At 49.3% G+C, this 26,697-nt stretch overlaps 1 protein-coding gene across 49 annotated transcripts in view; it reads left to right on the top strand.

Moving 5' to 3' along the window:
* LOC139234937 (sorbin and SH3 domain-containing protein 1) overlaps positions 1 to 26,697 on the top strand; it is a 259,206-nt gene that overhangs the window by 117,550 nt on the left and 114,959 nt on the right. For 45 of the 49 annotated variants that reach the window (XM_070865865.1, XM_070865858.1, XM_070865866.1 and 42 more), the window contains exons 2-5: positions 9,052 to 9,107; positions 16,941 to 17,009; positions 19,365 to 19,460; positions 25,127 to 25,246. In XM_070865865.1, the coding sequence (XP_070721966.1) occupies positions 9,098 to 9,107; positions 16,941 to 17,009; positions 19,365 to 19,460; positions 25,127 to 25,246 (295 nt within the window). In that variant the 5' untranslated portion in view covers positions 9,052 to 9,097. The remainder of the gene's footprint in view (positions 1 to 9,051; positions 9,108 to 16,940; positions 17,010 to 19,364; positions 19,461 to 25,126; positions 25,247 to 26,697) is intronic. The other 4 variants (XM_070865867.1, XM_070865869.1, XM_070865875.1 and 1 more) reach the window with 3 other exon arrangements.

Here is a 26,697-nt window from a genome sequence, read left to right as displayed (position 1 = left end):
AAATCCAAACACTAACTACTTTGTTAGTAAACAAACAAACAAAGTAAACAAATACTTTGGTTCTGTCTTCACGAAAGAAGACACAAATAACCTTCCGGAAATACTCTGGGACCGAGGGTCTAGTGAGAAGCAGGAACTGAAAGAAATCCTTTTAGGCGGGAAATGGTGGCTAAAACACGAAGGCAGAATATTATCTGAATGGCGACAGATTAGGAAAAGGAGAGGTGCAGTGAGATCTGGGTGTCATGGTACATCAGTCATTGAAAGTTGGCATGCAGGTTCAGCAGGCGGTGAAGAGGCAAATGGTATCTTGGCCTTCATAGCTAGGGGATTTGAGTATAGGAGCAGGGCGGTCTTACTGCAGTTGTACAGGGCCTTAGTGAGGCCTCACCTGGAATATTGTGTTCACTTTTTCTCTCCTAATCTGAGGAAGGACATTCTTGCTATTGAGGGAGTGCAGCGAAGGTTCGCCAGACTGATTCCCGGGATGGCAGGACTGACATATGAGGAGATACTGGATCAACTGGGCCTTTATTCACTGGAGTTTAGAAGGATGAGAGGGGATCTCATAGAAACATATAAAATTCTGACGGGACTGGACAGGTTAGATGCAGGAAGAATGTTCCTGATGTTTGGGAAGTCCAGAACCAGGGGACACAGTCTTAGGATAAGGGGTAGGCCATTTAGGACTGAGATGAGGAGAAACTTCTTCACTCAGAGTTGTTAACCTGTGGAATTCTCTACCGCAAAGAGTTGTTGAGGCCAGTTCATTGGATATATTCAAGGGAGAGTTAGATGTGGCCCTTACGGCTAAAGGGATTAAGAGGTATGGAGAGAAAGCAGGAAAGGGGTACTGAGGGAATGATCAACCATGATCTTATTAAATGGTGGTGCAGGCTCGAAGGGCTGAATGGCCTGCTATTGCACCTATTTTCTATGTTTCTATGTTACTTGCTGTCTTCAGGCAATATGGCTGATATTGCTGTACAACCAGAACTTCTCATCTTCTCAAAACTGAAGGGAAAAAAAAATCGGCACAATGCCGACTTTCCTCAATTGCTCAAACACTGAAATATTGAGCTGGGAAAAGGAGCTGGATAAATATCTGAGGGTGTGTGTCACTGAGCTGAACAGACCTGATGTTCCAAGGTTCAATCCCTGGTCTGTACTAAGTTACATGATTACATCTGTCCTCTCGGGTGGCCGTAAAAGATCTCCGGTGTCCTGGCCCAACATTTACCCTTGAACCTGCGTCACTAAAAACAGATTATCTCCTCATTATCATATCGCTGCTTGTGGGATCTTGCTCTGTTCAAATTGTCTGCTGAGTGTCCTACATTACAACAATGATGACACTTCAAAAAGCACTTCATTGGCTGTAAAGCACTTTGGGACGTCCTGGAGTTGTGAAAGTCGCTATCTTTCTTTGATTATCCTTGATAAAGTGCAACATCCCCACCGGCACCTGGGAGTCCCTGGCCAAAGACTGCCCTAAGTGGAGGAAGAGCATCTGGCAGAGCACCAAGAGCATGTAGAAACCAAGCGCAGACAGCGGAAGGAGCGTGCGGCAAACCAGACTCCCCACCCACCCTTTCCTCCAACCGCTGTCTGTCCCACCTGTGACAGAGACTGTAATTCCCTTATTGGACTGTTCAGTCACCTGAGAACTCACTTTGAGTGGAAGCAAGTCTTCCTCGATTCCGAGGGACTGCTTATGATGATGATGATTTACAGTGGGAGCAGCAGTTGGGGCACTGGAATTAACCTAATTTTCCGTGGGTTTGGAAGGGGATAGAATCGTTCTCCCTGCTCCTGACTGCATCCAGTGATCCTGCTGGAAAATGTGTGTGTGTGTGGATATTGGCAGAGGGTATCGAGTGTTGGCTGTAGTATGAGGAACCACTGCAAGAACAAGGTGATGAATGTAGAACAGAGTCTCTCCAACATGACCTCCCTATGCCTCCCATTGTGACTCCCTGACATAGGGCTGAAGGGCAGGGAGTGGAGTACGACCTCTGGAGGGTGATGGCCCAGGGCCGATTACCAGATGGGGAGGAGTTAAAGGATCTGGTGTTTGGTGTTTTGATTGATGTCATTTAGGAATGGAGGAGTATTTGTAGCGAAGGTTCGGTCAGGAGATGAAGTGGGTGAGGGTAGAATCCACCATCGGGTAAGGTGTCATCCATAATTTATCCTCTTCTGAGTGGAGGATTCATGAGGACCCTCTCTGGGATAATTTAAGCCTTGTTTTCATTCCGTGGAAATGTTATTTGGAGAATCCGAGTCTTGATATCGGTGTGGCAACCAAGCGAGCTATTTCTGGGTGTGCAGATTGCCCACCGTTCGTTTGCTGACAGCCTGGTGCTGACACTTGACTTGTTATTAGGAAGTGATTACGGCTCCTTACACAAACCAATTCCGTCAGTCAGGGTCCACTCGTAAACTGCAACCTGGGCGATCGGGCAGCCCAGAGTGTGCAGCGAGGCAGGTGGAGGTGGGGGGTAGAAAGGGGGTTCCTCTGGACCTCATGGCTTACATCCTCGGGTCAAAAAGAAATGGCTGCAGAGATAGTGGATGCATTGGTAGTAATCTACCAAAATTCCCTGGATTCTGGGAAGGTCCCAGTGGATTGGAAAAGCACAAATGTAACGCCCCTATTTAAAAAAGGAAGCAGACAAAAAGCGGGAAACTGGAGACCAGTTAGCCAACATCTGTCATTGGGAAAATGCTGGAGTCCATTATTAAGGGAGCAGTAGTGGGACATTTGGACAAGTATTATTCAATCAAGCAGAGTCAGCATGGTTTTATGAAAGGGAAATCATGTTTGACAAATTTGCTGGAGTTCTTTGAGGATGTAATGGTGCAAGGTGGATAAGGGGGAACCAGTGGATGTGATGTATTTGGATTTCCAGAAGACATTCGATAAGGTGCCACATAAAAGGTTATTGCACAAGATAAAAGTTCACAGGGTTATGGGTAATATATTAGCATGGATAGAGGATTGGCTAACTAACAGAAAATAGAGAGGCGGGATAAATGGGTCATTTTCCAGTTGGCAAACAGTAACTAGTGGGGTGCCGCAGGGATCAGTGCTGAGTCCTCAACTATTTACAATCTATATTAATGACTTGGATGAAGGGACCGAGTGTAATGTAGCCAAGTTTGCTGATGATACAAAGATGGGTGGGAAAGCAAATTGTGAAGAGGACACACAAAATCTGCAAAGGGATATAGACAGGCTAAGTGAGTGGGCAAAAATTTGGCCGATGGAGTACAATGTGGGAAAATGTGAGGTTATCCACTTTGGCAAAAATAATAGAAAAGCAAATTATAATTTAAATAGAGAAAAATTGCAAAGTGCTGCAGTACAGAGGGACCTGGGGGTCCTTGTACATGAAACATAAAAAGTTAGTATGCAGATACAACAAATAATCAGGAAGGCAAATGGAATGTTGGTCTTTATTGCAAGCGGGATAGAGTATAAAAGCAGAGAAGTCCTGTTACAACTGTACAGGATATTGATGAGGTCACATCTGGAGTACTGCGTACAGTTTTGGTCTCCGTGTTTAAGAAGGGATATACTTGTATTGGAGGCAGTTTAGAGAAGGTTCACTAGGTTGATTCTGGAGATGAGGGGGTTGACTTATGAAGATAGGTTGAGTAGGTTGGGCCTAAAATCATTGGAGTTCAGAAGAATGAGAGGTGATCTTATCAAAACATATAAGATAATGAGGGGGCTTGACAAGGTGGATGCAGAGAGGATATTTCCACTCAGGAAATTAAAAATAGGGGACATAGGCTTAGAATAAGGGGCTTCCCATTTAGAACTGAGATGGGGAAGAATTTCTTCCCTTAGAGGGTCGTGAATCTGTGGAATTCTCTGCCCCAGAGAGGCTGAGTCATTGAATATATTTAAGGCGGAGATAGACAGATTTTTGAGCGACAAGGGAGTAAAGGGTTAAGTGGAGCTGAGTCCATGATCAGATCAGCCATGTTCTTATTGAATGGCGGAGAGGCTCGAGGGGCCGAATGGCTGACTCCTGCTCCTATTATGTTTATATGAAGTGGGGGATGGGGGGGTGGTCAGGTGTTGAAGGGGGTCCCCATGAGGGGATGAGAGGGTCAGGGTTGGGATGGGGGGTTCATAAATTAGAGGACGAGGGGGTCAGGGGTTGAAGGGTTCCCTGTAAACTGTGGGAGGGGCAGTCAGGGGCTGAAGGGGTCAGGGGTGAACCATGTTGGGGGAGGGGGGGAATCGGGGATTGAAGGGGATCCCCATGAATTGTGGAAGGTTCTGATGTCACTGACAACTGTATAAACGACATTGGAATCATTTAAGAATCTGGTATGAGGGAGAGTTCTCTCCCCACAGCACTCGATAATTGCGGGGAACTTGGGGCAAATCCACTTGAGTTTTGCCTCCACCTGGCCGTATACCAGTGATGGAAGGGTTGTGTTACATTCAATTATAAGCCGGTGCCCCTTCGGTCTAAATACACGTCGCATTGTACCCCGGGGCAGTCACTGAGATGCTAGCTCTTAAGCGTTTCCTAGTTTCTTGGTTCTACGCTGCAACACTCTGCTCCATCACAGAAGGACGGCGAAAGACTGAAGGGGTGGGGGAACATACGTTGAGTTTAATGCACGGAGTTAAACCGAGTTGTTCAGTGTGACGCTAACCTACCCCGGGACCTTGCCTGATTTATTCACTGAGAACTTTGGAGGCCCCATACCAAAGAATTTGTTTATATCTCCACCAAAGAAACATGTTTGGGTCCCAGGGGATGCTTAAGATTATTTTCCTTCTGGCTCCAATGTAATTAACACATACTATGTTCCCCATGTTCTGGAATATTCTGTGACCAAATGGAGCAATGAAGGCTGGATTCGTTGGGAGGGTATATTGATAGCATGACGTCATGCGTGACACACATTATCATTCCACACAATCCGTGAACGCTTGGAGTATCTGAAGTGGCTCGGTGTTCCAGTATGCAAAGCCAACTTATCTACATTCCTCACACAATCCTTTTTTGCTCTTGGAGTTTATATCCGCAGCTATTTTTCCACGCCTTTTAAGGAGTTGTGTCATAGGATGCATGATGCACTGGAGTAGATGATTGTTGTGTGGCTGTGCTGAAGATTAACTCTCTTGCATATTAACAAAAACTGAAGTGTAACTGACCACATGGTCTGAGGAGAATGCTGTGTTAATTCAGACAAAACCATCAGCACGTATGTAGCTGGATCTCTTTTATCATTTCTCCTGTACTCCAACTTTAAAGGTACTGACTCTCACTGGGTTACAGGTCCCACACCCACTGACTCTCACTGGGGTACGGGTCCCACACACACTGACTCTCTCTGGGGTATGGGTCCCACACACACTGACTCTCACTTGGGGTACGGGTCCCACACACACTGACTCTCACTGGGGTACAGAAGATCCTGGGTTCATGTCCCACTCCAGGGACTTGAGCACATAACCTAGGCTGGCACTCTCAGTGCAGCACTGAGGGAGCGTTGCAGTGTTGCAGGGGCAGTATTTCGGACGAAATGCTAAATCGTCTGCCCTCTCGGGTGGTTGTAAAAGATCCCATGACACTATTTGCAAATGTGCAGGGGGGGGGATTCCTCCCTGGTGTCCTGGCCAATGTTTATTGCTCAACCAACAGATTACCTGATCATTATCACCTTGCTGTCTGCGGGACCTTGCAGTGTGCTAATTGGCTGCCGCATTTCCTGCATTTCAGCCGTGACTGCACGTGAAATGATTTGTCACATCCTGAGGTCCTAAAAAGCACTGTATAAATGCAAGTTATTTTCTTCTTATAAATAACCCAGGAATCTTTGCTGGAGCCTCAGCTTTCCACCGTATTTATAAAGTACTTGGATGAAGGAAGAGAGAGCTATATATCCAAGTTTGGTGACGACCACTAAGTTGGGTGGCACAGTAAATAGTGTCGACGGGAGCAGAAAGTTGCAAAGGGACATTGAGAGATTGTGAGTGGGCAAAACTGTGGCAGATGGAGTTCAATGTGCGGAAGTGTGAGGTCATCCACTTTGAACTGAGAAAGATGGATCAGAGTATTTTCCAGACGGTGAGAAGCGAGGGACTGTGGAGGGGCCGAGAGATTTAGGGGCCCATGTACAGAAATCAGTAGAAGCTAGTGGGCAGGTACAACAAACCATTAAAGAGGCTAACGGAATGTGGGCCCTTATCTCGGGGGCTGGAATACAAAGTGTGGAAGTTATGTTACAGCTGGACAGAGCTCAGGTCAGACCCCCGGACACTGTGTCCAGTTCTGGGCCCCGCCCTTCAGGGAGGATATATCGGCCTCGGAGGGGGAGCAGTGCAGATTCACCAGAATTATACCGGGGCTGAGAGGGTTAAATTATGGCGACAGGTTGCACAGACTGGGCCTGTATTCCCCGAGTATCGAACATTAAGGGGTGAACTGATTGAGGTGTTTAAGACGATTAAAGGAGTTGATAGTTTCTCTCTCTCTCTCTCTCTCTCTCTCTCTCTCTCCACTCCTATTTCCTGTGAAGGGGGAGGGGAGCCCAGAACAAGGGGGTGTAACCTTAAAATTATGAGAACGTAAGAAATAGCAGGAGTAGGCCATACGGCCCCTCGAGCCTGCTCTGCCATTTAATACGATCGTGGCTGATCCGATCATAACCTCAGGTCCCCTTCCCTGTCCGCTCCCCATAACCCCTTAATCCTTTAGAGCCAGGCCGTTCAGGGGTGATAGCAGGAAGCACTTCTTCACACAAAGGGTGACGGGAATCTGGAACCCACTCTCCTAAAAGGCTGTTGAGACTGGGGGTTGATTTGATTTTTTTGTGGGTAAAGGTATCAAGGGATATGGAGTTTAGGTATAGATCAGCCATGATCTAACTGAATGGCTCGAGGGGCTGAATGGTCACCTCCTGTTCCTACATTGTTGCTGGAAGCATTGATGTTTTTACATCGTAGCCCGGCACCTCCCATTGCACACTGTGTGACGTTATTCATGCTGACCTGTGTGAATGGTCGGCTCACAGCCGAATTGATTGATAAAGAGAGCCTAAGGCTCGAGCCAAAGACATGTCAACCTGTAGATATGTTGGAGCCAATTAGATTTGCTGTTTGTGTGGTGTATGTAGCACACAAATCACTGACTCCACACGGTCTGGTGTTAACCTAACTGCTGTGACCTTTGTCCTTTATTGTTCAGCTCCAGAGTGCCTCTCAAGTGTGGTCAGCCTTTTATAGTGCCTGTTGCAGGTACTTCCAGGTTTCCCACCACAGCGCCCTCTGTGGTGTAGCATTGTGCTTACATTTAAGGTACCAGAACGATACCCACATCAATACCGTTTGCTTTTAAGATATTCTCCCAAGTGACTCTTGACCTCCCAGTGTAGTGGCTGGGGCTCGGGGTCTGTTTGACAGCTCAATGCTGAGAGAGAGCGCGTGAGAGATGAAGAAAGCCCTGTTAAGTATTTCAGGGCTGGAATACTGTGAAACATAACGTTTTCTCTCCCACTGGCCTGGGACCAGTTCCTTCACTCTTCACTTAGTCAGAGATCTCCCTTTCAACTGGAGCCAGGATTTTATTGAGTAGCCCATCTGCTGTGTGAAGATACCACAGCAGCATATTGTTGAACAAAGCCTTAGAATTGTAGAATTTTGCTGCACAGCAGGAGTCCGTTCAGCCCATCGCACCCTATGCCAGCTCTCCGAAAGGGTTCGCCTCCCTTCTTCCCACTCCCCTCCCCTTTCCCCATATCCTTCTAACTTTTGCATTTTCAAATACTTATCCACTTCCCTTTCAAAAACTGCTGGGGATTATGCTGCCATCATTGTTCCTGGCCGGGCTTTCCATGTACAAACAACCCTCTGGGCTGGACTTTGGCCGACTTTGCGACTGGGTTTTCGTTGCGATTTGACGCTTCGCGGCAAAAACCCGGTTGGCGGGATCCTCGGTGATCTCTTTGCGGCGGCGCTTCCACGTACCGCCGGGGAGCGCAGCGCCGGCGTGCAACGACGCTGATTGCGTTTGCGTTGCACTTTCGGCCCGTACGCCGCGCCCAGAATACTGACAGGTCAAACCTGTCGGTGCAGCCCTGCCAGCAGCGGTAAGTGTGAAGACCCGCAAAAAAGTAAGTTAGAGTTTTTATTTTTAAATGATTCTTCAGCGATTTAGTCGGCAAGGGTCTTTTGATTGTTTTTTGCAATTTGTTTCCCCCCCCCCCCCCCAAGGCCTCTCTCGCTGCGCTACCGGCCCCGGACTAAAGTTGCCGAAACTCGCGGTTTGCGCCGCGGATCCTTGTGCAATGCCGGCTTTATGTAAAGGCCGAAAGTTGGGCCTAAAAACGGTAGCGCAGCGAAAACGGTAATTTTGGTGTAAAACTACCCGAAAATCTAGCCCTCCATGTATAAAGAACCCCTCCCTTCTGCCCTTTTGTTGATATGTTTGTGCCCTCCTGATAGCACAGTGAGTCTCTAGGGATGCCTGCTGGGGTCAACTGTGGCTCAGTGGCAGCACTCTCGCCCCCGAGTGGGAGGTCGTGGCTTCTGCCTCCACGTCGTGGGTTCAAGTCCCACTCGTGAGACGAGAGCACGCACGCTAGGCTGACATTCAAGTTCAGTGCTGAGGAAGTGGGAAGGTATGAGATGCAATACTGATGGATGTCCGCGTGTTTGTGTCCGCGTGTCAAAGATCCTGTTGATAAAGAGTGGGGACGTTCTCCCACTGTCCTGGCCAACATTCAACCACCATCAGTAAAACACATGATCTCGTCATTTATCTCATGGCTGTTTGTGGGAGCTTGCTGTGCTCACATTGGTTGACACATTTCCCGGCATTGCAACAGTGAGTACACTTCTGAAGCAGCTCATTGGCTGTGAAACAGTTAAGCGATGTTGAGCATGTGAAAATATAAATGTAACTTTGTTCTTTCTCGGGCCTGTCAGGAGGGGGCGTGAGCTCTGGGGATGTGAATGCCAAAGGTCACTGCATGGTTTGCAGACAGATTGGCCTGAAGGTTCATTTCTTTGTATTGCAGGGACAACGAGAGTCTTGAAGTGCACAAGGCAAGTTCAACGATCACCATGAGTTCAGGTAAGTGCACTGCTCACATTCTGCTCATTGATTGGAATTGCGGCCCCAATCCTTTCTCCTAAATAGGCACCCCTGTCTTTGAGGTAGAAACAGCAAATGCTGGAAACACTCGGGTGGGTCAGGCAGCATCTGTGGAGAAAGAAGCAGAGTTAGTGGCCTCGAAATCCTGGATTCTCCTTCCCCCGGGCGTTCGACTTGATTCGACAAAAAAAGATGCACACTTGCCTAAAGCTGTTGCACCCACGTGAGTTCCCGGTCCTGAGGCCTCCACTGACTGCGCATCGCAGCGCGTGCACGTCAGGACATGCGCAGAGCTGGAGCTGCAGTCACATGGCTCTGGGCAGCCAATCAAGGTAAAGTATGTTCTCATTTATAATAATGGGAACACTAAGTTGGAGTTCCCATTATTATGAATGAGAAGACCCCCTCCCCCCAAACACACACAACATTAATAAAAAATACACTACATATTTAACATTAATTTAACTTAGTTATTTATGTATTATTTTTTTTAAATTCTGATTTTTAAATTTTTTAAAATTTATGCTTCAAAATAAATTAACATAGTTGGTGGGTTTTAAAAAATAAAATGTGTTTAATGTGTTTTATGTTTTTGTATGTTTTAAAACTCGTACGCCTGTAAAAGTAGGCTATGCGCCTGCTTTTATCGGGCACAAGAGATTCAGGACATTTGCTGGACAAAATATGGGTAAATCCCGCAATCTTGCCCTTGCAAATGTCCTGGCTGCCGAGATGCATTGGATCTGTCAGATCGGAAAAGCCGGTTTTCAGCGCATACGCATTGGGCACTGGAAAACCGGCTTTTGTGATGCCTTCCCGGATCCGTACACACACCCCGTACCAACCCGGGAAGGCCGGGATTTCGGGATCAATGTTTCAGGTCGATGACCTTTCGTCAGAAACATCTTTACGGTAAGTGTTTGGTGAACCTCTATTGGTTTGCCAACCAGTAATGTGTTGACATAAATACCGGAAGGCATTCTGAGTGCTATCGGCTATTGAATTGTGGTGGGCACCACAGCCAAGCTCTATCTTATCTTCAACCATCTTAGTCACACCCTGCAGCAGCAGTCGCTGGAATTGTGATTACACTGGTGCTGCTCCACCTTCATAGCCCAGCTACTCCGGGACCAATCCAAGCATCGAGCTGCTGATGTGGTTCATAACTTGAAACAGAACAGGGATCAGACCTGGGACCTTCCTGGGTTGTATGGCTCAGTGACACGCGGAGCATGCATTTTCCCATTGAGCCATCGGGGGAGCGAGAGTGCACCTTCTCGAATACCACAACCTTTAGAGTTCGTCAGCAATGGGCTCCTGCGCTTGGATCCTACGAATTTCTCACCAAAATGTCTACCTTTAGGGATTGTGGGTGTAACATGGACTGGTTGAGTGACGAGGGCAGGAACCAAATGCAATTGGTTCTGTTGCTCAAATACAATGGCCCTGATATTTCTCGGGGCCAGGAAGAGAGCGTGCGAAGATTTTTCGGCTCTGGTTACCCACGCGCCAGGTTACCCAGGGCGTCTTTTAAATTTTTTTCACAAGGTTTCCAGCTCGACAGCCAGCCACATTAATAGGCCGGGGAGCGGGAGCGGGCGTCGGGTAAGTCTGAGATCGCAGGGCAGGGAGAGGATGGACACATGAGAACATAAGAAATAGGAGCAGGAGTCAGCCATTTGGCCCCTCGAGCCTGCTCCGCCATTCAATACGATCATAACTGATCTGATCCAGGGGGGGGGTGGGGGGGTGTGGGGGTGGTGAGGCGTTGCGTTGGGAGCTTGTTGGGCCCGGGGCAAACACTCCTGCTCCTCCTGGCCCACAAGCAGTGCTGAAAAGGCTCGTGCCTTACAATCCGGGCGTTCACGCCTCTCCTCAATTGCCGGGTTTCCTGAGGCCTGGGAAACCCAGGAGTTAAAAATAAAAGTTACATTTGAATAGAAGCATGCAGCCTCCATTCAAATAATATAGTGATGGAAACCCCTCCCCCTCCACCTCCCTTGAAAGCGGATTGGTCGCCTGCGCCCCCCCCCCCACTGTACCGTCTCCATTAAAAGTGCGCGGGTTGGGTTTGAGAATGAAAACATTTTTAGCTTCCCAACCACCCCCAACTCGCCCGTCCTTGGGGGTTGAAATTCTCCCCCAATGCTAACTTCACAGCATTCTCTTTCCTTTTTCAACTTTTCTCCCGGTCTCTCCTGTTGCTGATTTGGGACATGGTTCCCCATGAAGCCCATCCCACTACCGCTCCTTGGTGCCCATTCCCTGTCTGTGAACCTGGAAGGGCGAATGCCTGCAGGCTCTTCAACCATGAAATGTGTGGCAATGATGTCCGTACATGTTGACCTTCAGTCGGGATTGCTATAGGATGGGACCTCGAGGAATATTTTTTTAAACACAAAAGAATTGGGAGCAGGATTGGCCCTCCGGCCCCTCGAGCCTGCTCCGCCATTCAATGAGATCATGGCTGATCTTCGACCTCAACTCCCCTTTCCCACGTCTCATATCCCTCGATTCCCGTAGAGTTTAAACCTCTTATCTCAGCCTTGAATATATTCAGAGACTCGGCATCCACAGCCCTCTGGGGTAGAGGATTCCAAAGCTTCACAACCCTCTGAGTGAAGAAATTCCTCCTCATCTCCATCCTCAATGTCCGACCCCTTATCCTGAGACTATGCCCCCTAGTTCTAGACTCTCCAGTCAGGGGAAACAGTCTCTCTGCATCTACCCTGTCAATCCTTCTCAGTATCTTGTATCTTTCAATGAGATCACCCCTCACTCTCTGCAGCTTAGAAGATCGGCTCAATCTACTCAATCTCTCCTCATAAGCCAACCCTCTCATACTTTTAGAATATTCTGCCCCCCCCCCCCCTTGCTCAAGGCTCCATTGCAGTGCTGCAGTTCATACAATATTTTCATTTTATTTGTTTCTCCGATGATATTTAAAGGGACGATGCCTTCATCAAAGTAAAACTGGCAAATCTTCTATGTTTGGTCAATGGTGAGAGGCAGTGTCTTCACCGTGGAGCCAGGATTCCTTATTCCCCCCCTCCCTTAATCCAGGAATTCTGCTCTCAATGTGGCAGATTCACAATGCCATGCCCGGATTTAACCCCGAGTTTCATTGGCGCGGATTAAAACACCAATGAAACCCGGGCAGCCGATCTGGAACCCCAGTTTTACGCCCGGGCCGAGAGTTGAAAATCTATCCTGGTGTCTTCAGGAATGGAGGTTGAGAAGAGCAGTTCAGTAATAGAAAGTGGGGCATAAGGGAGTGATCAAATGGCTGTGGTAACTTGTCAGTGTCGTTTGTGAATGCCTGGGTCTCCATGCTACAAGAGGAGGTCACATTTGCTTCAGGCGGATGTGAACTTGCTGTGCCCTCACAGCACATTTGCTGCCCTCCGCCTCTATCTCAGCTGGTGTCACGTATCAAATGTGCCCCCCCTCCCCCACCATCTTGGAACAGGAGATGACACAAGATTTCCGTGAAGCAATTTGCTGGAGGACAGAGGGGCAGCCTCTTGAGTCGGAGCCAATTTAAAATCTGGGCAAGCCCACAAACTACAGACAGTAGTTCCCTACTTTTATTACCTGTTCACAAGTCCCAAGCTCTGCAGCCAGAGTTTAACCTCGCTAGGTGCCAGTGTGGTTTGCAGACAGGACTATAATGCTATAGGGCTAATTCTATGACACGCTCTCCATCTCCGCCCTAGCAGTGGAGTGTTAAACATCGAGCTGACCCAAACCAGTGGCTTTTGGCCTTGCCACAAACCATACCTTGCTTCCTGGCCAGTCCCCTGTATTGTGTTTGCTTAAGAATCCAGAGCAACACATTGCTGCTAAGAACTAGTTTGTTTATTAGCACTAGGTTTAACAATCACACCATACATTACCGGTTCATCCACCAGGCTCACATCCACCTGCCTCATTGTGGATTTCCTGAACCTAACTGGCTGGGGTTTTATTGAGTCTTGTGAACATCACGTGACCGGGGGCAGTCCGAGGGACTCTCCATCCTGATTGGGGCGAGAGGGGGCTCAGTGCGACGGACGCTCCATCCTGATTGTTGAGAGGGTCGGCTCAGTGCGTTCTGCTGGTGGTGGGTGGGGGGAGGGGCGGTCTGGGGGACACTCCATCCTGCGGGACGCGTTCCCAAATGGCGTCACTGCCACGCAAAATTCTTGCGGCAGAAGCGTGATCCCGGGAAGCCTGCCCGTCGGTTTGTTCCTATTCCTGCGGGAAAGTGAGTGGCAACATGTGTTCGGGCCGCTCATTCCCATCGCCGCCGCCAAAATCCTTGCTGCCAGTAAATTGACAAACTCAACATTAGTTTGCTTTACATCGAATGTACAGGCCATTCGGCCCATACTGGTGTGAATGCTTCACACCAGCCTCCTCCCACCCCTACTCCATCTCGCCCTATCGCCATGTTCTCCTGGTCCTTTCTCCCTCGTGTACTCATCTAGCTACCCCCCCGAAATGCATCCATGTGGTATTGAAAAGCATTGGGAATCAGCCCCGAATATATAATTGGCTCTAATACAAGGAAATGAGACGGGGTCACCGCAGGGTCAGTTGGCGGGCGGCCCATATCCGCGGGCAAACCCAAGTGAGAGGGGAAATCCAGTCCTCGACATTCTGCGTGGCATGTTGCCCATACAAGGCGGCCCGTCAAAGGTGGCCTTAGTTACAACGATCTCCCTGCGTAAGTTACCCAGCCCGAATGAATGGTTAGTGCAGGGTCAGGGGTCAGATAATCCACTGAAACAGTTCTAATGGCATTCGGGGCCTCTCGCTAAGCCTGCAGAAGTTCAGCGGGCTGGGAGGAATGCAAAACAAGAACTCTGATGCTCTTCACTGAACGCACAGAACTCCCATGGCTTCGACCCATGGGTCTTGTAAGAAGCAACTAGTGTTCCCAACCCTGCAGAATTGTCCTGGAGTCTGCAGGATTTAAAGATTAATCTCCCAAGCCAGGAGAGAAATGAATGAGGCATTAAAAAAAAAAAGTGTGTTTTTTTCCATTTTCTTTGAAGAGCACGGCCTGGATTTTTGGTTCTGCTGATTTCGGGGCGCTAATGGCGGCGGAACAGTCAAGTTTGTGCCCGGGAACAGTTTGCGCCTCAGTCAGCAAAATTGGGCAGCGGGGCCCTGAGCGTGGGGCGGAGCGCTAAGGGAGGCATTACACTCCTCTCTTGGGGCGCTAGGCCGGCTGGGCAAGCGAAAATCCCGAGCTAAACAGCCGGCCTCGGAACACTCAGAGAAGCCGGGGGAGAAAAAAAACCTGAAAAATAAACATCAAAGCCATTTCCAATCCCTAGCCCACGCCACCACAACATAAATTGCAACAAAAAAAACAAATGCACTTACCTGAGGTGGACATTACTTCCCTCACTGCAGCCTCTACAGCTCGGACCACACGCAGTCCCAGCAAGGGGATGCTGTGGGGCACGACGGATCCGGCGGGAGCCAAAAATCGAGCCGGTGTGCCTCTCCCGGGCGGTAATGCTCCGCGCCCCTGCCGAAACCGGCCCCGAAAACCCCGGTGGGCCACTGGAAGCTGACCGTTGGCCCAGAAGAGCTCACCGCCGCCCCTCCGGAGGGGAAAACCGACGCAGCCAGGACCGGAAAATCCAGCCCTTTGTTTATAAATATAATGGAGATGGGGAAATAGGCTGTTCGACTGGGTGGGGCGGTTGGAGGCAGGGGGCCGCGTGAGGAAACCTCCAGGAATATGTCCAAGAGTTGGAAACCCTAATGGCTTTGACGTAGTGTGCAGAGGTGCATGTCTCCGTGGCTGTACGGGAGGTGGAAAGTTCCAGGTCAGATACCAGTCACACAGGATGCTTGTGTGTTCGAGTTGTCTCCTCGCGCTCCCTCGGTACAGGGCCGGGTTGAAAAAATATACATCCAGACTTTCAAAAAAAAAAAGAATGAAAAACACCGAGAACCCACTGGGCTTATTTTTGCATTGCTGGTGTGTTCAAGTCTCTGTAGGTGTGTTCAAGCTCATGTATACGCCTGTCGTCTGTGTATATGTGTGGAAAGTACATGATTGAAATACGAAAAAAGCACAGAAAAGGGGGGAAAAAACAATACGAGAAGCCCGCCACAGTTGAATAGCCAGCCTGCACTTTCACTGTTGAGTGTCACGCATGAGGAATGACTGATGGGGCAAGATGCGAGTGGGTATCGGACACCCGTGGAGCTGTACCCCAGAGTGAGCCGGTACTGTTTTACCTTAATGGCCCGCCTTTTCGCAATTGTGGGAAGCACAGAACTTAGTAGCCTCGCAGCTCATGACTCCAGCTGTGTTGCTTCGAAGGGAGGGCGCCGGGGCTTCCACTCTCCCCCTCGGGGATTGGGGAATGGGTGGGAGTGAGTCCGCAGGCGGCTGCTGAAGAGCAGCTCTCGCTGGATGGTGGGCTCTGACCACACTCTTCCCCAGCTCGGCAGAGAAGGCAGGCTGCCCAGATCAGCCGGATCGAGCAAAAATAAAAAAAGCGACCGGAGGTGGGAGAATTTCACAACCTCTTCTTCTTTTTTTTTTATAAAAAGGCGGCACATTTTTCCACCTTCGCAAAGGGATCGCTTCTAAATATTTAGTTTTCCGATCTGGGCTTGTCTCTGCCGAATGTGAAGCGGTGGTTGTGTGTTCTGTATCTGCCCAAGGACTGCAGTGTGTCGATACTTTCAGTTGGACACTCAGGCGAGTTGGGAGGGGGTCCTATTACTGGAATCCTTGTTATTGTCAGTAATATTCAATTCTATTGTATCGGAGAAATAGCTGTTTGTTTCCCTGCTTTAATCTTGGGCTGATTTAAACGATGATGCTGGCACTTTCCGGCTTCCTGTCGAATCAGATCCATTCTTGTCGCTCTTGATTGCCCTCAATAGAATGTTACAGCACAGAGGGAGGCCATTCGGCCCATCATGCCTGTGCTCGCTCTTTGAAAGAGCGATCCAATTGATCCCACTCCCCTGTTCTTTCCCCACAGCCCTGCAATTAATTCTCCAAGTATTTATCCAATTCCCGTTTAAAAGTTACCATTGAATCTGCTTCCACTGCCCTTTCAGGCAGCGCGTTCCCGATCACAACAACTCGCTGCGTAAAAACATTGCTGCTCATCACCTCTGGTTCTTTTGCCAATTATCGGTAAATAGAATAGGATTTGAAAACAGTTGTGTGCTTTTTTTATTTCCATGCCCACCTCCCACTCCCCCACCCTTCCCTCCACCACCACCATCTCCTGTGCTGAAGGTATCATCAGATTAACCGTAATTTTATTGAATGGTGGAGCAGGCTCGAGCGGCCGAATAACCTACTCCTGCTCCTATTTCTTGTGTTCTTATGTTTTTGTGCGTTGGCTTACGCTGAGGTGCGGTTTCACCGGCATTGTTGGCATCGGGCGAGGACGGAATGGGGCTCGGCTGTGATTCACCCCACGGGCGAACAGCCAGCTCACTGCTGGAGTCACGAGTGAAGAATGGTCGCCTCAGTCAGGCACCGGGCGGTGATGGGACCCTGTGGTACCGCACCTGAGAATTGGGGAGGGGCGGGGGGGGGGTGGGCACAGGGGGCAGCAATCTAAAAGGAAAAGCAAATGTAGCAGTGGGTGAATGAGGAGAGGGTGCCCGCTGTCTGTCTCCGCGCTGACCTGCGACGGTCCACCCGACAGACGGCTCATTCACCGCTTCCCACGGCTGCTTGCCCCATCAATCTGCTGGATCTGGAGTCTGAGTGAAGTAGTGTGCAGATGCTGCCGATTGATCTAACTGTTGCTGTTCCATTCCCTCCCTCCCTTGCAGAGCATGAAGTCACCATCTCCCAGACAATTGTGAATGGGCTCCCGACGGACCGGCAGCAGCTCGATCGAGGTATTGGGCCTTTCTAGATTGTTTCACCTCAAAGGAACACTCCATCAGTGAGCCGCAGAACGCATGTCACAGTTGGGTTGTTGTAGACCATTCGCATTGTTGCCTGTCACTTATTCAGAAACTAATGCTTTCTTTCATTCATTTCTCTTCATCGTTGCTCCCGAAATACTCTCCCCACTTTCTGTCAGCTTCAGCGCCATGGCTACCAACACCTCTTTGGCACCTTGCGATCCCAGACAGTGAGGGGGTGAGCCCCTCGCAGTGAGAGACCCAGGAGAATTTAACTCCCAGGTCGGTGCGATCAGCGGGGTGCTGCGCTAGGTGGGGCCATGATCCCAGGCGCTGGGTCCCCCATCAATGTTTGCGAGAGGGGTCAAATGGGGCAGGGGAGGCCCGAGATTTCCTGGTGGGGCCCCGAGAGCACCCCTGCACCTCCTGACCCACTGGGGAACAAGGAAAGAAACTTGCCTTCCTGGCCCACTTCCGGCCCCCGACTCCCGATTCCAACAGGAAGTGGACAATTACCCCCGAGATATTTAAGGGCAATCGGGGGTCGGACAGCCAGGGCTTGGGGGTCAGGGGTCAGACAGCCATAGGTTGGGGGGGGCAGGGGGCCGGAGAGCTCGGGATGGAGGATCGGAGAGCTGGGTCAGGGGTCGGAGAGCTAGGGATGGAGGATCGGAGAGCTGGGTCAGAGAGCTATAGGGGCCGTGGAGCTGAGGTTCAGGGGCCGTAGAGCTGGGGGCTGAGGCGATTGTGGGGGGGTGGGAGGGAGGGGTTTGCCTCTTTTATACTGGGGTGACCAAAAAACGATTGGATGATTTGATTTAATAAAGATCTCTGCTCTGACTCCAACCATGATCGTGAACTCCCTGTGACTCATCACTTCAACTCCTCCCCCCCTACCCCCACTTCCATTCCCACTCTGACCTTTCCACCTTTGTCCTCCCACATTGTTTGAACCCTGCTTAAGCTTCAGGATCGTGACCTCCCTATTCTCCCGGTCCCTCTGCCTCTGCTGCCTGCCCCCTTTACCGGCCAGATTCCTCCATTGTGGGGTAGTTTTACTCACCGTCTGTCTTGCTGTTGCTTGTTCACTGTGCCCGAGATGAACTTTGTGTTTCATCCAGCCGCTTTGCAGCTTTGAAACTCAAACACTCCCAGACTGTTAACCCATTAGTCAGCGGCGGCTCAGTGTGTAGGAATCTTATTTCTGAGTCAACAGGTGTGGGTTCAAGTCTCACTCCAGAGACTTGAGCCCATAATCCAGGCTGACAGTGCAGTGCTGAGGGAGTTGGGTAGCATCTATCGAATGAGACGTCTGCCCTCTCGGGTGGATGTAAAAGATCCCGTGGCACTATTTTGAAGAGCAGGGGAGTTATCCCCGGTGTCCTGGCCAATATTTATCCCTTGATCAACATCACCAGAAAGCAGATTATCTGATCATTATCTCATTGTGATTTGTGGAAGCTTGCTGTGCACATATTGCCTGCTGTATTGCACTAGCAGCCATCATATTTGACCTGTGACCGTTTCTTGCTCTTCCTCCCCTCTTTGTTTTGGTGAGTCCTATAAAGGACTTGACCTCTTTCAGTACTGAGACAGGATCTGATCTGAAATGTTAACCCTTCGATTTTGTTTTATTTTTATCTGCTGATACGCCTACCCTATATTCCCTATATATTTGCAGTGTTCCCTGCTGTATATCTAATATTTATGTGCCAATCTTTTACTCTTCCTCCAACCCTTGAATCTAACACGGTCAGATGTATGTTGAATATCCTGTCAGTGATGAACCAGTCTGTACATGGTACCCCTGTCGGTGTTTATTACATGTTACGTTTACAGGTTTGATTTGGATTCCGATCTGCCGATAACTGTCTGTGGAGGTTTGTTTCTTGTGTTGGAATCGAAAACCAGAGGCCTGTGGTCTATAAATGGCCTTAAAGGAATCCCGGTGTATGGTGTGATAATGGGACGTTCCTAAACCATACGATGCGTGTGTGTGTGTGTGTCAGCACTTTATATTGTCCATTTTCTGACTCTAGTTTTCATTACCTCTAATTGTCTGCCCTCCTCACCCGAGGATGTGAACACTTGCTCCTGAAGGGCAAATGTCGGCGACCTCACCCGGTGAATGCACTCCATACGAGTACTTGGACACTTTCCTGTTCTCCTTTCGCTCCTGGGATCTGATTTGAAATGTACCTTGAACCTTCCTGCTGTTCTTTCACTCTGTGTCGCCCCGCTTGACCGCACTTGCGATTTGCTATTTCTTGAGCCAAGGTGGAGGGTCTTTGGTGCCATGCTGTGACCTTGTTGTGGACGAGCCGTGTTCGTTTTTTGTATTCGCAGCAATGGAGGCCTCGCACCCCGCGCGCGCTGTCTCCGCGGTGAAAATTCACCCGGTGAAGAAGCTGAAAAGCTATTCCGACACACTGCTGGCAACAGGTACATTAACCGGCGGGGCTGTTCCTCACCCTGCCGTCCGAAATAATCCTCGCCCTCGTGAAGCGGCTTTTCACCTCCATCCTTCGCTGCCGCTTGCTCTCGATTCCTTTTACGTTCTCACCATTTCATAGAATGACGCAGAACTTCATCTCAAAGGCATCTGATTTTTCTTTTGATTTATTGAAAGCTCCAGGTCCTGCTTCACACCAGGAGTGCAAATCGACTTGGAAAGCCCTGGGGCTTTCAGTTCCCTGATCTGGCCGTGGAAACGGGCTCAGGATCTAAGTGCGGTAGAATTTGTGATGTGTGCATGGCCAACCGGTTCAGAGTTATTCAACCCATAGGGCCGAGCTCCGGGAAGCGCGAAAATTGGGTCGGTAACTGTACGCTGCTCAGCCGGGCAGGGGAGGTCCCAGGTTCCATCTCGGGTCTGCCCTCTGTTCGCTCATCTCGCTATTTGCAGGGAGCCGGTGTTCAACCATTGGCCTGGGCTCCTGCTCCTCATCCATTGGCTGCTAGAAAGCTTATCTATGCGTGCGTGTGTGTCCGTTCACACTTAGCCCTGATGCTCCCCACATTCATGTAGCCCACTGGCACTCACTGAGCTTGCGTATTGAGTGATCCTTACCCCTGCCCCGAGAGAGAGAGAGAGAGCGCGAGCGAGCTGCCCACAGACCACAGCAAGAATTCGCACCTTCGTAGGGAATGGGGGTGGAAGACAAGGTGACAAGGCTGGGCCGGACTTGAAATATTCTGAATCCACCCGGTTGAACAATGGACACATCCATTAATAAGAATACAAATGAGCTTTCATTATGCAAATTAGCCCTAGTTTTCATTGTATTCAGACCTACGCCTCAGTCAGTTACTAACTATGTAGATAATTAACATTTGAAGTTTGCAACGGGTGGTCAGTGTAGTGTTTGTGGGTGTTACCAGATGTTTGGTGTATTCGATGAGTTGCTGCCTGTGATTCTGCGATCTGTTCAGTGTGTGGGGTTGGGGGCATTACCCTGCAGGCATTAGGTCCTGGCATGAGATTGCACTTCCTATGGGTCACCCTTGCAACCAACAAGCCTTTGAACCATTCACGTGAACCGGGTTCAAACCTGCGTCCGGTAAAGCTGGTAGATACTGGTGATTGGGGGAGGGGCCTGTGGTTACTCACCTGTCATGTGCCGGACATTTGCCTGGAGTGGTCTCGGTGCTGCCATCTGCAGCTGGCCCCCTCTCCATTGGCTAGAAATACAAGGGCCCACATTGCAACAGTGACTACACTCCAAAAAGTACTTCATTGGCTGCAAAGCACTTTGGGACGTCCGGTGGTTGTGAAAGGCGCTATATAAATGCCAGCCTTTCTTTCATTTACTGTTCATCCGAGACACCAATCGTTCATGGACCGTGTGAGCGACTGGGAGATCCCGCGGCTCCATGTACTCCCGATGCTGGGCAGAGATCAGTGTTGGGTGGAAATATAAAGGTGCCAGAGTGGTGCCAGGAGGCCAGAGTGTGCCACTTTGCAAATACCACCACTCTCGACACTCCCAACACCCATAATAACAATGCAGGGCCCTTCCATACCGGGCATTTTGTTTTTTTTAGCTATCTCTCACTCTGTCCATAATCTCATCTAATCACTACTTCCTGATTTAACTCCATCTCGCTCTCATACTCACTCTTTTTTTGCTATTGCCCTATGTGAGAAAGAAAGAAAGATTTGGATTTATATAGCGCCTTTCAAAACCACCAGACATCTCAAAACGCTTTACAGCCAATGAAATATTTTTGGAGTGTAGTCACTGCTGTAATGTGAGAAAAGCGGCAGCCAACTTGCGCACAGCAAGCTCCCACAAACAGCAATGTGATAATGACCCAGATAATCTGTTTGTTATGTCGATTGAGGGGTAAATATTGGCCAGGACATCGGGGATAACTCCCCTGCTCCTCTTCAGAATAGTGCCATGGGATCTTTTACGTCCGCTTGAGAGAGTAGATGGGACCTCGGTTTAAATTCTCACCCTAAAGAAGGCCCCTCCGACAGTGCGGCGCTCCCTCAGTGCTGCCCCTCCGACAGTGCGGCGCTCCCTCAGTGCTGCCCCTCCGACAGTGCGGCGCTTTAAAAGTGTCTGTTTGGCTCAGTTATTAGCACTTCTGAGAGAGAGGGGGTTGTAGGTTTAAAATCCCACGCCAAAGACTTCACGTAATCTAGGCCGACACTTGCCATACGGAGTGAGTGCTGCACAGTCGGATGTCCCATCTTTAGTTCAGTTGGGTGCGCCTGTTCAGATGGATGTAGAAGATCCTATGGGACTGTTCAAAGAAGAGCCCAGTGTTCTGGCCAACATTCGCCCTGCAACCATTACAGGGTGACTTCCGAAATCTGGAAACCTCGGGACCGAGGCCGTTCTTGATTCTGGGTATTTCCGGATTTTGGAATGTCCTTGCCTGGGCCGAGGTAGGTGGAGGCAGGGGTCGGGCGGCCGAGGTAAGCGGGAGACGAGGTCGGGCCACCGAGGGAAAGGGGGGGCGGGTGGCTGTGTGTGTCGGGCCGCCAAAGCTGGGGAGTCCAGATGACCCCGCCACGGATCGGCCTGGTATCTGGATTCCGGAACATTCTGAATTTCAGAACTCCGGATTTCGGACGCTCAACCTGTACTGCCAAAAAAAAACAGATTAACTGGCCATTTATTTCCCTTCCTGTCTGTGGGATCTTGCTGTTGCATAGATGAGCTGCTGCATGAACAACAACAATAATTGCAGCTAAAACAACAATAACTCCACTGTAAAAGTAATGAATGGCCATGAAGCGCTTTGGGACGTCCCGAGGATGTGGCAGGCTCTACATAAATGCAAGCTCTTAAACAGTGAAGGGACAACAACAGCAAATTGCATTTATATAGCGCCTTGAACGCAGTAAAACGTCCCAAGGTGCTTCTCGGGAGCATTACCAAACAAAATTTAACACCGAGCCCCACAACAGGAGTTATTGGGACAGAGGCTTGGTCAAAGAGCTAGGTTTTAAGGAGCAATTTAAATGAGGAGAAGGGCGGAGAGGTTTAGGGAGGGAATTCTAGAGAATGTGGTATCCTGGCCAAGCTCCCTCTTTTACACTAATGTTTTTTCAATGAAGCTGGTGGCTTTAAATTTATCCTTGGGATGTGGGCGTTGCTGGCAAGGCCGGCATTTACTGCCCATCCCTCAATGCCACAATATGCTCGGCCATTTCACGGGGCAGTTAAGCATCAAGCACGTTGGTGTGGCACTAGAGTCGCGTATAGGCCAGACCGGGTAAGGACGGCAGGTTTCCTTCCCTCCGTGAACCAGTTGGGGTTTTGCGACAATCCGACCGTTTCATTGGTTTAAAATTTATTTCCAAATTTTTAAAACTGAATTCAAAATCATAAGCTGCCATGGTAGGATTTGACCTCGAGTTACTGGATTATTAGTCTAGTAACATAACCACTACACTGCCGTGCCCTGTGTCCATACCCAATGCTCCTCTAACCCCTGCTTATAATTGCAGCAACCCCACTAATGGGAAGAACTGGGAGTCCAGAAATTGCTGTTCGGGCGTCGGTAAAGACCTGTGATGTTCCTCCAAAATGACTCCTAATTTGGCTGTTTTCCGTCTGTGGGTTATGGTTCCCACACAATTCCAAGGAAAAGCACCAATACTCTTAGTCAGCTCCCAACTGCAATCAGGAGACAGTTAACCACGTGACTGAGCACTGGGAAGTGAGTGAATGTGATAGAATTGGCTGTCACTGAGAGAGTAGAGCTAGTTTTACAGGCGTTGGATCACAAGATCTACTGCAAGGACGGGGGACGAGGAGGCACGCCACGAGATAAATACCTGGTACATGAAGCATAGGAAGAAGTAGCTCAAACAGGGAACACCAAATAGTGACAGACACTAGCTGTGCCCCAACATTACCCGTTTGGTTTATTTCTAGACTGCTGTGAATTGATCCTTGACGACGACGACGACGACGACGACAACAACAACAACAACTTGTTTTTATATAGCGCCTTTAACGTAGTGAAACGTCCCAAAGCACTTCACAGGAGTATTATGAGATTTGAAACATTTGACACCGAGCCGCATAAGTAGAAATTAGCGCAGGTGACCAAAAGCTTGGTCAAAGAGGTAGGTTTTAAGGAGCATCTTGAAAGAGGCAAGGGAGGCGGAGAGGTTTAGGCAGGGAGTTCCAGAGCTTGGGGCCCAGGCAGCTGAAGGCACGGCCACCAATCGTTGAGCGATAATCAGGGATGCTCTAGAAGGCAGAATTAGAGGAGTGCAGACATCGGGGGGCTGGAGGAGATTAGAGATCGGGAGGGGTGAGGTTGTGGAGGGATTTGAAAATAAGGATGAGAATTTTGAAATCGAGGCGTTGCTTAACCGGGAGCCAATGTAAGTCAGCGAGCACGGGTGATGGGTGAGTGGGACTTGGTGCGGGTTAGGACACGGGCTGCCAAGTTTTGGATCACCTCTAGTTTACGTAGGGTAGAATGTGGGAGGCTGACCAGGAGTGCGTTGGAATAGTCAAGTCTGGAGGTAACGAGGGCATGGATGAGGGCTTCAGCTGAGGCAAGGGCAGAGACGGGCGATGTTACGCAGGTGAAAATAGGTGGTCTTGGTTATGACACTGAAAGCGCCGATTGTTTACTTTTTTGTATGGACATCTGGTAAAGATGTCACCTTCACCGTGACACCATCTCACCTCCTGGAGCTGTAATGCCTGCAGCAACGCCGCAGTGCCTGTTTTCGGTGCTCGGCAGACCGCTCGACCTGAGAAGCTGGTGGAAGCTGATCCCATAAATAGTTTTGAAAGGGAGTTGGACGGGTATTGGAGGATGAGGAACTCACAGGGTTACGGACAAAAGGCGGGGTGTGGGACTGAGCACGACTGCTCGCTCTCTCTGAGCCAGCACAGGAACGATGGGCTGAACGGCCTCCTTCTACGCTGTAAGTTCCTCTGATTCTGTGAAGGCCCCCATCCTCCCCTGCCCCTGGGATGGGGGGATTGTCCTGTGAGGAGAGATTGAGTAGACTAGGTCTATATTCTCCAGAGTTTAGAAGAATGAGAGGTGATCCAATTGAAACATACACAATTCTTAAAGGACTTGACAGGGTAGATGCAGGGAGGATGTTTTCCCCTGGCTGAGGAGTCTAGAGCCAGGGGTCAAAGTCTCAGAATAAGGGGTTGGCCATAGAGGACTGAGATGAGGAGAAACTTCTTCACTCAGAGGGTGGTGAATCTTTGGAATTCTTTACCCCAGAGGGCTGTGGAGGCTCAGCCTTTGAGTATCTTCAAGGCAGAGATCGATAGATTTTTGAATATTAAGTGGATCGAGGGATATGGGGACAGTGCAGGAAAGTGGAGTTGAGGTAGAAGATCAGCCATCATCTCATTGAATGGTGGAGCAGGCTCGAGGGGCAGAATGGCCGACGACTCCTATTTCTTATTCTTATCATCTTGTGTGGGTGGGGTGGATTGCTAAAATGCTCCTTCTTAAACAAAATACACTCGTGCACACCGAACAAAGCGCAGCTTCCAACAGAATTCCTGACAAAACAAACCTTCCTGTGAAGAATCTAAATTGAAGTGTTGCAGAACACAGCTGACTGTGAATGGTTTATAACCTTGTACCCTTTGACCTTGCAGAAACTGATCCATCAAAAGTCAGTATGGGGAAAGGGTCAGTGACTATGCGGACATCATCGGGCTACGTGGAACCTCAGGACACAGGAACACCACCGGATCAGGAGCCCCAACAATCGAGCAGTAAGGATTTACATTTTATTACTAAACCTATAGTTTCCCTTCTGGCTTACTTGCTCGATGCACTGCCCAGGCAGCGTTTGAACCCTGGTCTCGGCTGAGTTAGTTGATATCAGATGGGATATGTCTTGCGCTCAGATGGCCAGTGTTGACAAGCTATTCAACCATGACAGGCTTATGAGGACAGCCCATAGCGTGCTCTGGGCAGTGATCAGGAGCAGGAACCCTGGCTGATTTCCCCTCTCTCTCTCTCTCTCTAACCCAGGGGTCACTGGACAGTGATCAGGAGCAGGAACCCTGGCTGATTTCCCCTCTCCCTAACCCTGGTGGCCAATGGACAGTGATCAGGAGCAGGAACCCTGGCTGATTTCCCCTCTCTCTAACCCAGGGGTCACTGGGCAGTGATCAGGAGCTCTGGCTGAATTCTTGATCGCCCCTCCGTATCTCCCCAAGTAACACCGAGCGTTGATTATAGCCACTGTGGGACAGTTCTCGATGAGATCAGCACCCATGAAGTCAGGAGCCTTGTGCTCTGTATGGTTCAGTATCCCACCACCTTCCATTTCTTTGTCCCTCTACAATTGGCATAAATTATAATGTCGCAGCATTGCTCAGACTGGTGAGGTGCATGTGAGAAACCAATGTGGATAATTCATTCCCAGCCAGTAACTAATTGCGGAATCCACAGCGTTGGGATTCTTGGTGCAGGAATTCAACGAATTGACTAATTCATGCAATCGTATATCACGCGTCAAACTGGATCTAAAATGTCTTTATATTCCGGTTTTATTGCTTTCAGTTTCTCTCTTGTCCCTGCCCGCCTCTTCCCTCAACAGCTTTCAACTGTCCATGAAGTTTAAGGCTGCCAAGACTTGAGTGCTGTTTTCCTGTTGGGAAATCTCGTCTAGCACCCTCTCACTCAGACAGGATGGAAGGGAGGGCTGCTCATCTGATAGATGATCCCTCTCCAATCTGCAGCCTCAACCCGTTCCCCCCTCTCTCTCCTTGGCTGCTGAGAGGTTGCTTCCCCTGGCTGGAGTGTCGAGAACTAGGGCCCAAAATTTTTGGAGGTATCCGTGTTTTTGGAGCTAACTTAATTTTGCTCATTTCGTCAAGGGTATAACGCCGTTCTTAACAGGTAACAGACGATTTTTTTTTTTTAAGTTAAGGTTTTTATGAAGTCACTCAGGGTCAAATTCGCCCATAATGCCATTTTTGCCTGTTTTTACAAGTTTTGCCAATAAGGGTTTTTTCAAAATCGGCGCTTGGGACTGCTTTGATAAATCTTACCGTACCAAATTGGAATCAGATAGAGATCAGCATTGCAGACGCCACCTTGTTTATCGGAGCTGAGTTACAGGTTTTGGAGGGAGGGAGCAAGACTTATATTATATCTGTTGTATATGCAGATGGATGTACTCTGTAGTCACTGTGTGATTACATAAGATGGAGAC

Source organism: Pristiophorus japonicus, chromosome 22 (assembly GCF_044704955.1).
Source record: "Pristiophorus japonicus isolate sPriJap1 chromosome 22, sPriJap1.hap1, whole genome shotgun sequence".
Lineage (NCBI taxonomy): Eukaryota > Metazoa > Chordata > Chondrichthyes > Pristiophoridae > Pristiophorus > Pristiophorus japonicus.
The sequence above is the reverse complement of the archived record's forward strand: the minus strand, read 5'-3'. Positions and strand labels throughout refer to the sequence as shown.